The sequence below is a fragment of the Phocoena phocoena genome, chromosome 3 (assembly GCF_963924675.1).
Source record: "Phocoena phocoena chromosome 3, mPhoPho1.1, whole genome shotgun sequence".
Lineage (NCBI taxonomy): Eukaryota > Metazoa > Chordata > Mammalia > Artiodactyla > Phocoenidae > Phocoena > Phocoena phocoena.
The window spans coordinates 161,429,666-161,445,466 of NC_089221.1; the positions used below are offsets into that span (position 1 = coordinate 161,429,666).

Sequence of the window (15,801 nt, forward strand, 5' to 3'; positions counted from 1 at the left end):
TTAAAAGACACCACTGAGAAAACAGAAAGGCAAGACATAGATCAGGAGAAAATATTTGCAATGCATATATTAAATAAACAAAATACCTGTATCCAAGAATATATCAATAACTCTAACAACTCAATAACAAAAGACAAACAACTCAATAAGAAATTGGGCAACAGATTTGAATAGACACTTCACCAAAGAGGATGTATGAATGGCCAACAAGCACATGAAAAGATGCTCAACATTGCTAGCCATCAGGGAAATGCAAATCAAAACCACATGAAGATACCACCTCACACCCACTAGAATGGGAAAAATTGTAAAAGACCGACAATAACAAGTGTTGACAATGCATTGCTGGTGGGAACGCAAAATGATGCAGCCACTGTGGAAAAGAGTTTGGCGGTTTCTTAAAGCTGAACATAGAATTACACTCTGACCCAGCCATTCCACTCCTAGGTATTTAGAGAAAATAAAATGGATGTCCACGCAAGGCCTTGTATTCCACTATGCATCGAAGCTTTATTTGTAATAGTCTTAAACGGAAAACAACCTAAAACTTCATCAGCAGGTGAATGAATGAACAAGCTGTGGTCCAGCCATCCAGTGCAATACAACTCAGCGATAAAAGGGAATGAACTATTGATACAAACAATGACATGGAACAATCTCTGAATCATGATGCTGTGTGAGAGAAGACAAGCACGAAGCTTCCATATAAAATTCTGGACCGTGCAAACTCATCTTAGTGACAGAAAGCAGATCAGGGTTGCCTGGGGATGAAAGTGGAGAAAAAGCACAGCAAAGGGGTGCAAGACACTGTGGGGGATGGCGTTCATGATTTTTTTTTTAATAAATTTATTTATTTTTGGCTGCATTGGGTCTTCGTTGTTGGGTCTTCGTTGCTGCACGCGGGCTTTCTCTAGTTGCAGCGAGCGGGGGCTACTCTTCGTTGCAGTGTGCGGGCTTCTCATTGCAGTGGCTTCTCGTTGTGGAGCATGGGCTTTAGGTGCGTGGGCTTCAGTAGTTGTGGCATGTGGGTTCAGTAGTTGTGGCTTGCAGGCTCTAGAGCACAGGCTCAGTAGTTGTGGTGCACGGGCTTAGTTGTTCCGCACATGTGGGATCTTCCTGGACCAGGGCTCGAACCCGTGTCCCCTGCATTGGCAGGCCGATTCTCAACCACTGAACCACCTGGGAAGCCCGGTGTTCATGATCTTGATCGAAGTCATGATTTCATAGATTTACACACTTGTCAAAACTATGTAAAATGTGCATTTTAAATAAGTGCAATTTTGTGGACTCCAATTATACTTCAGTCAAGCTGAAAAGATGGGTGGTAGGGAGGAAGGAATACCAAAGGGCCGTTTCCCACCTGTCAGACCATCACAGATGAAAAGTGTGAGAACTTGGTGTATTCTTGAGGGTCTGCAGGAACAAATTCTCGTTTGCTCTGTCAAGAGTGGAAATGAGGGAATTCCCTGGTGGTCCAGCGGTTAGGACTCCTCGTTTCCACTGCTGTGGGCTTGATCCCTGGTTGGGGAACTAAGATCCTACAAGCCGTGTAGCACAGCCAAAAAAAAAAAGTGGAAATGACCCAGCCCAATGGAAGGGACCAGACGAAGCTGAAGAAATCGCCCTGAAACTCAGCAAGTCTCCTTCTAGCAAATAAGCCTTCCAGGAACGATACCTATGCAGTGTTATTTATTCATCAAAGCACTCTTATAACAGCAATCAGTTGGAAACAACCTAGATGTCCAGCCACAGGGGATTCACGGAATAGAGTATGGCCATTCTCAGCATGGAATATTATGCAGATATACAAAAGAATAAGGTAGCCCCAATGCTGACAGTGTGGGAAGACCACCCAGATATTCTGTGAGGGAAAAAGCAAGGTGCAGGAAGTCTGGGCAGGAAGCTTCAGTTTGTATAGAAAGAGAAGAGACAATGAAGATTTCCCCGTATTGGTGAAGACTCTCTTTGCAGGGAAACATAAACAACTTGTTCCCATGGTGCGCGGGCTTCTCATCGTGGTGGCTTCTCTTGTTGCGGAGCACGGGCTCTAGGCGCGCATGCTTCAGTAGTTGTCGCGTGCGGGCTTCAGTAGTTGTGGTGCACAGGCTCACTTGCTCCAAGCATGTGGGATCTTCCCGGACCAGGGATTGAACCCACGTCCCCTGCATTGGCAAGCAGATTCTTAACCACTGTGCCACTAGGGAAGCCCCCCACTGAGGCTTTTGACACATAATAATTCATTTAATCCTCAAAACAACCTCAGAGGTGTGCACTGTGATTCCCATTTACAGATGGGAAAATTGAAGCTGGGGGAAGTGGAGCCTCCAGCTTGCTTTGCTTCCCCACCTCACAACGCCCTAGGACTCCCCCACCCCAAATTAGGCTGAGAAAGGGAAATGGGGGTTTGGTCCCTGGGCGTGGGTTGGGGGGTGATATCTGCACGGAGCCCACATAGAGCACCTTCCTCACTTAATTTTTCTCCCTAGCACACACCACGCTCTGCTGTGGCATGCATTTTTCTTATTTATCTTGTTTTTGTCCATTTCCCCCATTAGTATGTCAGTTCCCTCAGGGCTGGAGTTTTTGGTTAACCTTGTCAGGGCTGTGTCCCAGCTCCCGATACACAGTAAGCACTGATGAATGAATGAATGAATGAATGAATGAATGAATGAATTTGGCAGAGGAGCCTTAGGAAGCTGGGAGCAGGGACAATTGGGGACAGGAGAGGAGGGGGCAGAAGGCTAGGGCCAGGATGGGGTGGCACCTGGGGTACAAGGGAGTGGATGTCTTGGGGACGTTTTGGGGACAAAGAGAAAGGAGCAGAACTCCTGCCAGCCGGGCTCTGGAAGGATGGAGGTGCCAGTAGCCGAGATGGAGAAGGGGATGGGCAAGATAGGGGAGCTCCGAAGGTGACAGTCAAGATAGGAGGGGCTACTTGGTGATGCAAGCCGCGGTGCACCCCAGAAGCCTGGATTAACAAACTGTTCCCAGGTGCTCAGGGGCCGCCTCTCGAACCAGGAACCTGGCTGCACCTAATTGAATGGTGATGACTGAAACGGAGGGACGCCTGCCTTGAGATCCCTGGTCCAGCACCAGCTTATCCGGCTCGGGTTCCGGCATGGCGCGAGGTGGGGGAGCCGGGAGGGGTGCGCAGGCGCAAAAGGGTGGGTCAGGGGCGCGGCAGAGACCATGGCAAAACTTGCCAGGCAGGACCAAAATGCCAAAAAAAAAGCTTTTTAGGCAGAACACACACACACACCCCACACGTTCGTTCCTCCTCCTAATTGCAGGGGTCACCCTGACCCAGGCTTTGGAGATAGAAGCGCCATGTCCCAAGGCCAAGGCTCTGCTGTGACCCTCCCTCTCTACTTCATCCTCCTCCCCTTTCCCTTCTCCTCCCCTGTCCTTCTTACTTCCCTTTCTCTGGACCCTCTCCTGCCCTCCCAGGACTTGATTTGTGCCCCAGGCTCCAGGACCTCTTTCCACCGCCTGTTCCCTCCCCACAGCCTGGGGAAACCGAGGCCTAGAGTTCAGGCACAGTGGGAAGGGCACAGCCAGCAAAGGCAGAGCCCCTGCCACCCCAGTCCAAACAATTATATGCCATTTAAACCTCCTAACAATCCTAAGAGCTGGGGACTATTCTTTTCTTTTTTTCTTTTTTTTTTTTTTGCTGGGGACTATTATTAACCTCACATTACGGATAGGGAAACTGAGGCCCAGAGCAGTGATGCGCCAGGACACATTCGGTGGGATTCGAACCTGTGCCTATCCCACACAGATGTCCCCGGCTATGGGCCTCGACCCGGCAAAGGCTCTGCTGCCACCTGGTGGACACTTGCGGCAGCGCTGTTCGGGTGGAGTCGCCTCTCGCCTGTCGGACGGCCCAAGCAAGGGGCCCGAGCCAGGAGGGTGCAGGCCTGATGCCCTGACCGCCCTTCCTCCATCATGTTCTCCGGCCAAGCTTCCCAGTTTTCACAACCTAAGTGTCCACCTGGAAGACATGGACTAACTAATCTCCTTCCCATGTTGGGCTCACGACTTCTTCAGCACCGAAAGACCCCAAAGTGCAGGGGGGGTAAAAAAAAAGCATTAATTGGAATGCATACAAAAAAATTAAAGACCACAGATAAAGGTAATTCTGTAATTATAAAGAACAGCATACATGCATATTTCTTCTCCTTTTGTCTCATCTGATTTTAAAAAGCGGGTGTATAAAAATATATATTAATTTTATTTGTGAGCCTATAACATGTAGAAATGTAATATATTTGTCAATAATAGTGCAAAGGAGATGAGAGGAACAAAGCTGTATTGAAGTCAGGAAATGACACCAGGTAGTAATGTTACTGAAATTGCAGTCTGGCTGCTCGCTGCTCAAAAGCCAATAAAGAGGCAAGCTAGAGCTTCCCTGGTGGCACAGTGGTTAAGAATCCACCTGCCAATGCAGGGGACACGGGTTCGAGCTCTGGTCCTGGAAGATCCCACATGCGCGGAGCAACTAAGCCTGTGCGCCACAACTACTGAGCCTGCGCTCTAGAGCCCGCAAGCCACAACTACTGAGCCCGTGTGCCACAACTACTGAAGCCCACGCACCTAGAGCCCATGCTCCGCAACAAGAGAAGCCACCGCAATGAGAAGCCCACTCACCTCAACAAAGAGTAGCCCCCGCTCACCGCAACTAGAGAAAGCCCACGCTTAGCAACGAAGACCCAACGCAGCCAAATTAATTAATTAATTATTTTTAAAAAGTGAGAAAAAAAAAAAAAAAAAAAGTGAAATACCACTTCACACCTGTTAAAATAGCTAGCATCAAAAAGACAAGAGTGGGGGCTTCCCTGATGGCACAGTGGTTAAGAATCCGCGTGCCAAGGCAGGGGACACGGGTTCGGGCCCTGGTCGGGGAAGATCCCACATGCTGCAGACCAGCTGAGCCCGTGCGCCACAACTACTGAGCCTGTGCTCTGGAGCCTGCGTGCCACAACTACTGAAGCCCGCGCGCCTAGAGCCCGTGTTCCACAACAAGAGAGGCCACCACGATGAGAAGCCCATGCTCTGCAACGAAGAGTAGCCCCCGCTCTCCGCAACTAGAGAAAGCCCGCGCGCAACAAGGCAGACCCAATGCAGCCCAAAATAAATAATAAATAAATTTATTTAAAAAAAAAAAAAGACAAGAGTGGAAAAAAAAAAAAAAAGACAAGAGTGGGACTTCTCTGGCAGTCTAGCGGTTAAAACTCCGTGCTTCCACTGCAGGGGGTGTGGGTTCGATCCATGGTCAGGGAACTAAGATAGCACATGCCTGCTGTGCGCCCAAAAAAAAAAAAAAAAAAGACAAGAGATAACAATTGGAGGTGAGAATATGGAGAAAAAGGAACCTTCTTTCACTGTTGGTAGAAATGTAATTGATGAAGTCACTATGGAAAACAGTATGGAGGTTCCTAAAAAACATTAAAATTAGAACTACCATATGATCCAGCAATTCCACCTCTGTATATTTAACTGACGGAAAACAGTAACACTCACTCAAAAAGATATTTGCACTCCCATTTCATTGCAGCATTATTTACAATAGCTAGGACATGGAAGCAACCTATGTGTTCATCAACAGATGACTGTATAAACAAAATGTGGAATATGTATACAGGGGACTATTAGCCATTGAAAAGAAGGAAATCCTGCTATTTCCAACAACATGGATGGACCTTGAGGGTATTATGCTTAGTGAAATAAGTCACACAGAGAAAAACAAATACTGTATGATCCCCACCTACATGTAGATACCACACATAGGTTCCATTTATATGTGGAATCTAAAAAAAATGAACTCATAGAAACAATAGATTGGTGGTTGCCAGAGGTGGGGGTGGGGTAGGGGAGATGGGTGAAGGGAGTCAAAAGGTACAAACTTCCGGTGACAAGATAAATAAGTTCTGGGGATGTAATGTACAGCATGATGACTATAGTTAACAATACTGTATTGTATATTTGAAATTTGCTGAGAGAATAGATCTTAAAAGTTCTCAACACAAGGGAAAAAAACTGTAACTATGTCAGGTAATGGATGTGTTAACAAAACTTATTGTAGTGATCATTTCACAATATATACGTATATCAAACCCTTATATTGTACACCTGAAACTAATACAGTGTTATGTGTCAACTATATCTCAATAAAACTGGGGAAAAAAAGAAGGAAAGCAGTAAAGGAAGAATAGAGGAAAGAAAAAACAGATGTAGGACACAGAAAAACAAAGTAAAATGGCAGATGTACTGTTGTTAAGGTGACAACACTCCCCCAATTGATCTACAGATTCAAAACAATCCCTGTCAAAATCCCAGCTGGCTTCTTTGCAGAAATTGATAAGTTAATCCTAAACTTCATATGAAAATCTAAGGGACCCCAAATAGCTTTTTTGATCTTGAAAAACAAGGTCAAAACTGTAGAATTCACACTTCCCAATTCAAAACTTACTACAAAGCTACAGCAATCAAAACAATGTGGTACCGGCATAAAGGTGGATATATAGATCAATGGAATAAAATTAAGAATCCAGAAATAAACACATTTATCTTTGACAAGACAATTCAAAGGGGAAAGAATAATCTTTTCAACAAATGGTGCTGGAACAACTGAATATCCTCATGTGAAAGAATGAAGTTGGACCGTTGTTTCATATCACACATAAAATTAACTCAAAATGGATCAAAAGCCTAAATATAAGAGCTAAAATTATAAAAGTATTAGAAGAAAACATAGGCATAAACATAACTCTGTATTAGGCAGTAGTTTCTTAGACATAACACCACAAGCACAAGCAGCAAAAGAAAAAATAGATAAGTTGGACTTCAAAATTAAAAACTTTTGTGCTTCAAAGGACTCCATCAAGACAGTGAAACGTTAACCCACAGAATGAAAAAAAATTTGCAAATCATATATCTAAACTATGAATCTCTAGAATATATGAAGAACCCTTACAACTCAATTATTTTTTTAAAAAACCACTCAATTTAAAAATGGGCAAAGAATCTGAATAGACATTTCTCCGAAGAAGATATACATATGGCCAATAAGCACAGGAAAAGATGCCCAATATCATTAGTCATCAGGGAAAAGCAAATAAAAAATACAATGAGATACCACTTCACACCCACTATGATGGTTATAATAAAAGACAAATAATTAAAAGCGTCAGTGAGGGGCTTCCCTGGTGGCGCAGTGGTTGGGAGTCCGCCTGCTGATGCAGGGGACGCAGGTTCGTTTCCCCCGTCCGGAGGGAGCCCACATGCCGCGGAGCGGCTGGGCCCGTGAGCCATGGCCGCTGGGCCTGCGCGTCCGGAGCCTGTGCCCCGCGCTGGGAGAGGCCACGGCAGTGAGAGGCCCGCGTAACGCAAAAAAAAAAAAAAAAAAAAAAAAAGCGTCAGTGAGGAAGTGAACTTGGACCCCTCACACATTACTGATGGGAATGTAAAATGATGCAGGAATTTTATAAAATACTCTGGCAGTTAAACATAGAATTACCATGTGACCCAGCAATTCCACCTCTAGCAATACCCAAGAGAAATTAAAACATACATTGACACAAAGATTTGCACGCAACTGTCATTATTTACAATAGCCAAAAAGTGGAAACCACGAAAATGTCCATCAACTGAAGAATGGATGAACAAAATATATCTACACAATAGAATATTATTCAGCCATAAAAAGAAATGAAGTACTGATCCATGGTATAATGTGAATGAACCTTGAAAATATATGCTAAGTGAAAGAAGCCAATCACAAAAGATCTCACTTTGTATGATTCCAATTATGTAAAATGTCTAGAATAGGGAAATCCATAGAGGTAGAAAGTAGATTCTTAGTACCCCTGGGATGGGGAAGGGGGAGAGAATGGAAAGTGACTGCTAAGGGTAAGGGGCTTCTTTGGGGGATTATGGAAATGTTCTAAATTTTGCGGTGATGTTGCACAACTGTGTGCGTGTGTATATATATATATATATATACATACACACACATATATATATCTGTAAATGCAATTTAAAAAACCATTGAATTGTACAATTTAAATGTGTGAATTGTATGGCATGTGAACTATATCTTAATTAAGCCATTATTAATTTTTTACTTAACAAAAAAAAAAATCTAATTGGGCTCATTTGTCACCTCCTCCAAGAGCCCTCCCTCCTAAAATAAACCCTCCGATTTACCCTCTTTCCTCTTTGCTTTTCTTCACAGCCTGACATCGTGAGTTCTTTCCTTTTCCATTCTCCGTTTCCCCTCCAGGAGAGCCTCTTTTTGTCCCAACAAATTGCTAAGCCCAGAGCCCCTCAAAGGTGGGGCTGCACCTTGATCGGTTCTAGCGTCTCCCCCCGCCCCGCCCCACCCCCCCGTCCCCCGCTGCCCCAGGATGTGTACTGGAAGCAAGCAGATGGGGTTTGAATATCTGCTACTATGAAACACAAATCAGACACCCCTCCATAATAATAATAACTACCACTCCATCTCTTAATGAACGCTAGCGATTGTTAATCGCTCTGTCCCTGGCGTTTTACTTTTTTTTTTAGTTTATCTAATTTTTCTTTTTTTTTTAGTTTATTTTTGGCTGTGTTGGATCTTCATTGCTGCGCGCGGGCTTTCTCTAGTTGTGCCGAGCAGGGGCTACTCTTCATTGAGGTGCGCAGGCTTCTAATTGCGGTGGCGTGTCTTGTTGCGGAGCACGGGCTCTAGGTACACGGGCTTCAGTAGTTGTGGCACGCGGGTTCAGTAGTCGTGGCTCGCAGGCTCTAGAGCGCAGGCTCAGTAGTTGTGGTGCACGGGCTTAGATGCTCCGCGGCATGTGGGATCTTCCCGGACCAGGGCTTGAACCCGTGTCTCCTGCATTGGCAGGTGGATTCTTAAACACTGCGCCACCAGAGAAGCCCTATTTTATCTAATTATTGTAACATTTCTAGGAGGAAAAACACCAGTATTATTCCCATTTAACAGAAGAGAACTCGAGAACTCCATTAACACACCTCCGGGAGAAAAGAGACCCGGAGTGGGAAGAAGCGCCGTGACCTCATCATAGCCCCTGGACCACCCGAGGTCCGCTTCTACCTACATAAGGATCCCGGGTAAGTGGAACCCGGAACTGACCACCGAGACCTCCCGGCGTATCTACAACGCCCGGCATGCGCGCGCGCCGACGCTCCCTTACGTCGCGTTTGAACAGGAGTGCTAATCTCCCCCGGTCTTGGGAATTGTAGTCTTGCCGCAAACGGAGGCCGGGCTGCGAGAGTTTGGTGGATCTGGAGCCAATGAAGAAGCAGATCTTATTGAGCTCGGGGCCGACGAGCCAATGGGTTCACGGCCTCGAATGGGAGGGACTTCCGGCCACGAAGTCGAGATGAGCGGCTGCGCGAGGCTGGTCATTTCCTTTTCGAGGGTGGCGGCGAGCGTGTATAGGGCGCTATGAAGGCCTCGGGCACGGTAAGACAATCGCGGTGGGGCAGGGAGTCGGGAAACGCGAAGCGGACCGAATCGTGGGCCACGGGAGGAGGCATGGGACACGCGGGAAGTGCTTGTTCTGGCTAGGTCCCGCGTGCCGCCGTCCCCAGTTGCAGCCAACATGGCGGCCACTGCGGGAGCCGCGTGGGGAGGCCGGTGCATGGCCCTGGCCGGCTCGGGGATCGCGGAGGCCGGGGAGGCCGAGTCTCCTTTCCAGGGGAAGGGACAAGTTGCACGGCGTGGAAACACGCGCCGCGGGACCTCATCGAGCTTCCGAGCCTCAGTTTCCTCGTCAGCAAAGTGGACAGGGTGGTGGGAGGGCGGGGTGGGGGGGGAGGGCAATAGAATTCTGTTTCTCCTGGCATGGCTGTGAGAGAAATAGAAGAAATTTATAAGTTCGAGCTGACATGGAGAGTGCGAGCCTTATCGCTGTGGAGAGTACTGGGCAAAATCAGAGGGTGTTAATAGCACAGAGATGGAAGAGTAGGCCCTGGGGAGAAACAGTATGGGTGGGTCATTTTCAGCTTTCCAGTCCCAGTTTCCACACTGGAAAAGGGACCGACCGCATCGGTATCCCTTCCTGAATGGATGGTCCGGGAGGCCGATGAGTCAGGTTGACAGAAGTAGGAACCGAGTTTGTGAGGTTTGGAGTTATTTTCTATTGATATTAGTAAAATGGTGACGGGTCATCTTATGGAAATGGTTCCTTTCTAGTATAGCACAGGATTTGGACCTGGCAGACATCTTCACCTTTTGCATCTGTGTAAACAGGGAGCTTACACTTGGGAGTCCAAACCCCTTGGACAGCAGCTGGGAAAACTGAGGCAGCTGAAAGTCATGACAGCAGTGCAGGGAGCCCAGAGCTGGACAGGGAACTGGATTCTTGTCCTGGTTCTGCCTGGAGTTGGCTGTGAGATCCCAGGCTGGTTACTGTCTCTGGGGTCTGGAATGAAAGAGTATCTTGGCAAGTTACTGTGAGCTGCAGAGATGCTCTGGAGGAAGGAGACAGCTTGACTGTTCCAGGCCAGCCCATAGAAAGGGAGAGGAAGGGAGCGGTTGCGATGCTCACCCAGCTTTCTTGAGCCAGGGCCAGGGGCACACAGGCACCTTGGTTAATCCTCCCCACTCTCCCTTTTATGTGGAAGGTTCAGACAGTGGCATGACCCACAGTCAGCCAGATTTCGCACGGAGGCCCTGGGGTGGGACTTGCCCTTCTCCATCCCCTGATCCAGTTGTCAACAGGCTTGGGAAGGGGAGCAGAGTGAGTCTCCACAGTTACCTCTGGGCTTTGGGTGCTGGCCCCACCTCACCCCCATTCTCTTTCAGCTTCGAGAATACAAGGTGGTGGGGCGCTGCCTGCCGACCCCCAAGTGCCACACGCCGCCCCTCTATCGCATGCGGATCTTTGCGCCTAACCATGTTGTTGCCAAGTCCCGCTTCTGGTACTTTGTATCTCAGCTGAAGAAGATGAAGAAGTCTTTAGGGGAAATTGTCTACTGTGGACAGGTATGGGGTGTTTGAGGCTGGGTGGGATCCGGAGAGGATTTACACCCTCCCATGGGGCATCTGTCACCCCACAGAGTTAGCAGACTTTACAAACTCTGGCCTGTTTCCTTGTGCTCTTTAGGCCCTAGGTTGGGATGGAATAGGTGGCTCGGTGCCCTTTTCCTAATGAGAAAGCCCAAGGCCCAGGGAAGGCTTGCTGGGATCCCTTGGTTGAGGCTGGGCCTCGTCTGTAAAGTGGTGGGGGAGGTGCTGGACTCTGCACTGTGAGGCTACGTTGGGCAGCAGATGGTCCCAGGAGAGTTGTGTTGAGGGGTGGTCTGGAGCTGTGTCGGTCCCCATGGGGGAAGCATCTCGGCCTGGACTGCTCTGCACCCCTGCTGTTGCCATGGGAATTCCCCTTGCACAGCACATTTCCTCTCAGATGTCTGAAGGTGCAGGGACTGGGAAACAGGCAAGAGAGGCCTGGGGGCTGGGCTGTCCTTTGGAGCGGCAGGGCGGGGCGGGAGCAGAGGTTCAGGGATGGAGGGGGTCTGATTGAAGCTCACTTGCTGCTCTCGCCTCAACTGGTCTCCTCTCTTTGGCAGGTGTTCGAAAAATCGCCCCTGCGGGTGAAGAACTTCGGCATCTGGCTGCGCTATGACTCCCGCAGTGGCACCCACAACATGTACCGGGAGTACCGGGACCTGACCACAGCCGGCGCTGTCACCCAGTGCTGTAAGCCACCGGGTCCCTCCTTCAGGCTCACAGGGCAGGCACTTGCGGCTCAGTCTGGCATCCTTCCTGCCAGACTGAGGCAGGACAAACGCAAGAGCTTCCTTGGGGGCAGGTGGGAGTCCCAGGGATGGTGACAGGAGAGTCACAGGAGGTGTTGCTTTGGGGGCAGGAGGAGTGGAGAGGATGCCCCAAGCACACCTTTTTCTGGAACCTTGGCAGCAAGTGGACTTAGGAGATTGGAGGGAGGGTACTCGAGTCATTCCTGAGCTGGTTCAGTCACCCACCACCAACTGCATCTGGAACCTCCTTCTTGAGGTTTGAGGTCAGCCCCTTGTGTAGAGGCAACTGTTGCTCAGAACCTAATCCGGCTCCTGTCCAGTGTTGGGACCTGCCATTCGCAGCCCCAGGTGCTCCCAGGGTGGGTCACCTACCAGGACCAGAGCCCGAGCACCTAAACCCAAGAACTGCTGTTTCTTGTAATAGCAGTTTAAACAGAGGTGCTAACAGCAAGTGGATCTTGTCGCCTTTGGGGGCCTGCAGCCATGCCCCTCGAAGTGAATTTGGAGGTTCTACACACTTGGTAGCCAGTACCTGCTGGGACCAGGTGCTGTGGCCACTTGTTCACCAAGTGCCCCCATTCCTGATCCTTGTAGACCGAGACATGGGCGCCCGGCACCGTGCCCGGGCCCACTCGATCCAGATCATGAAGGTGGAGGAGATCGCAGCCAGCAAGTGCCGCCGACCAGCAGTCAAGCAGTTCCACGTGAGTGCCCTCGGGGCCCTGCTGGGCAGGCTGGGCTGAGGGGGCTGGCCTGGCAGCTCCTCCAGACTTGGGAGATGCAGTAAAGCACCGGGTTTGACGCAGGAGCCCAGTGGGGGTGGCCACACCTCAGTGGTCCCTGGGAGACAAGGTTAAGAGCCTCCCCACAACCCCCTTGCCTGCCTTTTCTTATTACAGGACTCCAAGATCAAATTCCCACTGCCCCACCGGGTCCTCCGTCGCCAGCACAAGCCACGCTTCACCACCAAGAGGCCCAACACCTTCTTTTAGATGCAGGACCTCCCTGTCCCCAGGTCTGCCCAAATAAAACTCGCTGGGAAAACCGGGCGCTGAGATACAGTTGTTTTCTTTGCACACCCTGCAGAACTCAAAAGGGTGTAGCCAAGCTGTGAGTGCTCTGGGAGGAGTCCTCTCCTCGAGTAGGACCCTGACATTGGATTCTCCAGAAGGGGAGCTCTAGGAATGGCCAGCCCCTGCCCCCACTCAGCTCTCTCAGTGCCAGCAGGCAGCTCTGTGCTGTGAGCTTCGGGGTATGCTGTATGGTCACAGGTTTGGCCCCCAGATCTTTCTTACCTCCCTTGTTAGACACAGTTCTCAGCTCTGTGCCTCCCCCCGCCACCCCCCATTTGTGTGGTGCTGAGATGACAGCTGCACCCTGGGGGAGATCAGGTTGATGGGGTTGGTTTCATTCTGTGTGTGGCCTTCCCCACCCAGCCTACAACCCTGGTCAGGATCCTCACAGCAGGCACAAGGGGGCGTCCAAGAGGGTCATGAGCCTGCTGTGCTAGCTTGTTTCCCCTTCGCCAGCTGGGGGCCCCTTGAATGAAGCTGTCCTAATCCTGCCCAAGGAGGTCAAGGTTTCACAGTGGGCATCTGTCTCCTGGAATTCCAGGCATGAAGCTAATCCCACCCTGGCCTGAGCTCCTCAGCCAGGAGGCTGAGGCACAGCTAAGAGCTCAGATGTTGGGAACATCTGTCCTTGGTGTGCCACCCTGGGCAACCCTGGCCGTTTGAACCTTGAGTGTCCTCTTCAGAAGGTCTGGACACTGACCCCATTTGCTCAGTTGACAGGCCTTAGGGAGTCACTACTCTGCAGGCGGTGGGTACGCAGGTCAACGAGGACCTGCCTTGTGTTCCAGAGAGCCGTCGATTGGGAAGAAGCTGAGGCACTAAGAGGTAGTTGAGGGGGCGGGGAGAGCAACCAGTCCTGGAGGGTGGTCCTGGATAGGAGCACAGTCTCCCCTTCCCCACCTGTGGCGGTGGGGCTAGTTGGCAGGATGATCCTGGGTGGTTTCCAGAAAACCAGCTCACTTCAGACCCCACCTGTTCTTGGAGAGGTGCCCGAGGCAGGGCTCAGGCACAGCTAGCCATTCTCATGGGAAAGACAGGCCCTGGGTCCTTGCTGGCTGCTTTGCCTGTTCCGACACCGGTGCTTCTTTCCCACTTCCCGGGCCTTTGCACTTGCTGAGCGCTGTGCCTAGACTACTCTCCACAGATCATCACTGCCTCACTGAAGGCTATAAACCATTGGGTTTCTGTCCCCCACCAGACTGAGTCTGAGAGGGCAGGGACCACGTGTGTCACTGCGTCACCAGGAGGAGTTAAGTAAGTCTGAGAAGAGTAGTGATGGCCAGTGAATATCCCTCTACCTGTATCTGCACCACGTGGGGTAAAGTCCTGGGTCTGGCAATGCTGGGTCAAATTTTTGATGTTAACTGCCAAAATGTCTTCCACGGATGTACCAGTTCATTCTCAACAGCACTTAATAAGAAGTGGTCATGTTTTCCTCCAGCCTTGCCCACAACTTGGGTTAGCAAGCCGGTGGCTGAAAAACACCACATCTTAGGATATGAATTTGCTTTTCCTTATGCGAAAGCCTTCTGCCCTGATACAAAAATCGTTTATATGAAAGAAAAAAACCTTACGAAGTTGAACCACTTTTTAAAAGCTCTGGCATCGTTATTCCCTGGCAGTCGGGTGGTTAGGACTCTGCACTTTCACCTCTGGGACCCGGGTTCAATCCCTGGTCGGGGAACTAAGATCCTGCAAGCCATGTGGTGTGCACCCACCCCACCCCCCGAAAAAAAAGCTCAGGTATGTGGGGCAAAAGCCTGAAAAATATCTCTACATATGTTGCAAATACTTATTTCCTCAGGGTACTTTCTGATGTTTAAGGTGTATTTTGGGGGGCCAGGCCAAGTTTTTCTTTGTTTCCCTAGTTGATTTCATTAACCCTGTGCTTTCTGGCAGAAATTCCTAAATATTCTCTCCTTCCTCAGTAAGAGGAATCTCCATAGCTAGATGACACCCAGAAGTTTCCCAGCCTCCTTTTAATCTAGGGGTGGGCATGTGATAGTAGCAGTGATGTGTGCCATTTCCAGGAACTACCATCTGGCTAGAATATAGGCACAATGGCTGGTACTCCAGCAGCTGTTTTTACTCTGGGTCTGCATGACTAGAACATGAGAAGTAAACACCTTTGTAGGCTTTCCAAAGCTGGCTAGAGGTGAGGACCACTGAGCTGAACCCTCAATCTCCAGTGGGAGTTGAGATGCCAGGACCAACCAGCGCAAAGGCCCAGAGCTAGGAGGAAATGGGCCCATCCATGTGTGGTCTGTGAGGCAGGACTGGCCACTTGGATCACTGACTCCTCTCTATGGTCAGCTGGGGCCCAGGAACAGGTCCTTGCCCGGACTCACCCGGCCAGCCCAAGGATGGGCAAGAATCTGGAACCTGAGAGGCCTGGTGGACCCCTCCCTCCTCCTCAGGGGCTGAGGCACTCCCAGGTCCCACCTCGGGGCTTGTCAAGGTGCTGGCTGTCACAGACTGGTCAGAGCTGGGAGCCCTGGGGAAGAGCCGCCCATCCCTGACCCACCCTGTACCTCACTCCTGTGTCAGGACCAAGGGCAGGTGCCAGGGCAAGACGGTGGGGGTGGGGGTGGCAGGAGACCTGTAGTAGATCCTGACACCCAGAGACTGAGAATCGTAGGATCAGAATCCTTAGGACTTGGAATCAGAATCTCACAATGACAATGACCATGACAGCCACCAGTGGTAATAAAGGTTTGCTTTTACTGAGTGCAGGGTTAGATGTTCAAGGACAGATACCCAGCAGGTCATGCTAGGGCTAGAGTAGCTCACGACCTCTCGTCTCCGCCCCTTGCCCTGTCACCAGGGAGACGTGGGAACGCTGGAACCCAGGCAGCGGGCAGGAGTGGGGGCAGCAGACACCCACCCAGCCCCCCGACATTCCTGCCCCTTTTGCTTAGACTGCTGCTGCTGGGCCTTCAGGGATCGCCCTGCTCCTCTCCCCCCA

At 50.0% G+C, this 15,801-nt stretch overlaps 1 protein-coding gene and 1 non-coding gene across 2 annotated transcripts; both read left to right on the forward strand.

The window, feature by feature from the left end:
- Positions 1-9,408: 9,408 nt before the first annotated feature.
- On the forward strand, positions 9,409-12,809 carry RPL18A (ribosomal protein L18a). The gene is made up of 5 exons (XM_065874339.1): positions 9,409-9,466; positions 10,811-10,990; positions 11,575-11,704; positions 12,358-12,467; positions 12,663-12,809. The coding sequence occupies exons 1-5, from the start codon at positions 9,449-9,451 to the stop codon at positions 12,753-12,755; spliced, it is 531 nt and encodes a 176-aa protein (XP_065730411.1). The 5' UTR covers positions 9,409-9,448; the 3' UTR covers positions 12,756-12,809.
- Positions 12,149-12,281, forward strand: LOC136121769 (small nucleolar RNA SNORA68). Its single transcript, XR_010655780.1, has one exon. It is a non-coding gene; the product is annotated as a small nucleolar RNA SNORA68 (small nucleolar RNA).
- Positions 12,810-15,801: the final 2,992 nt, after the last annotated feature.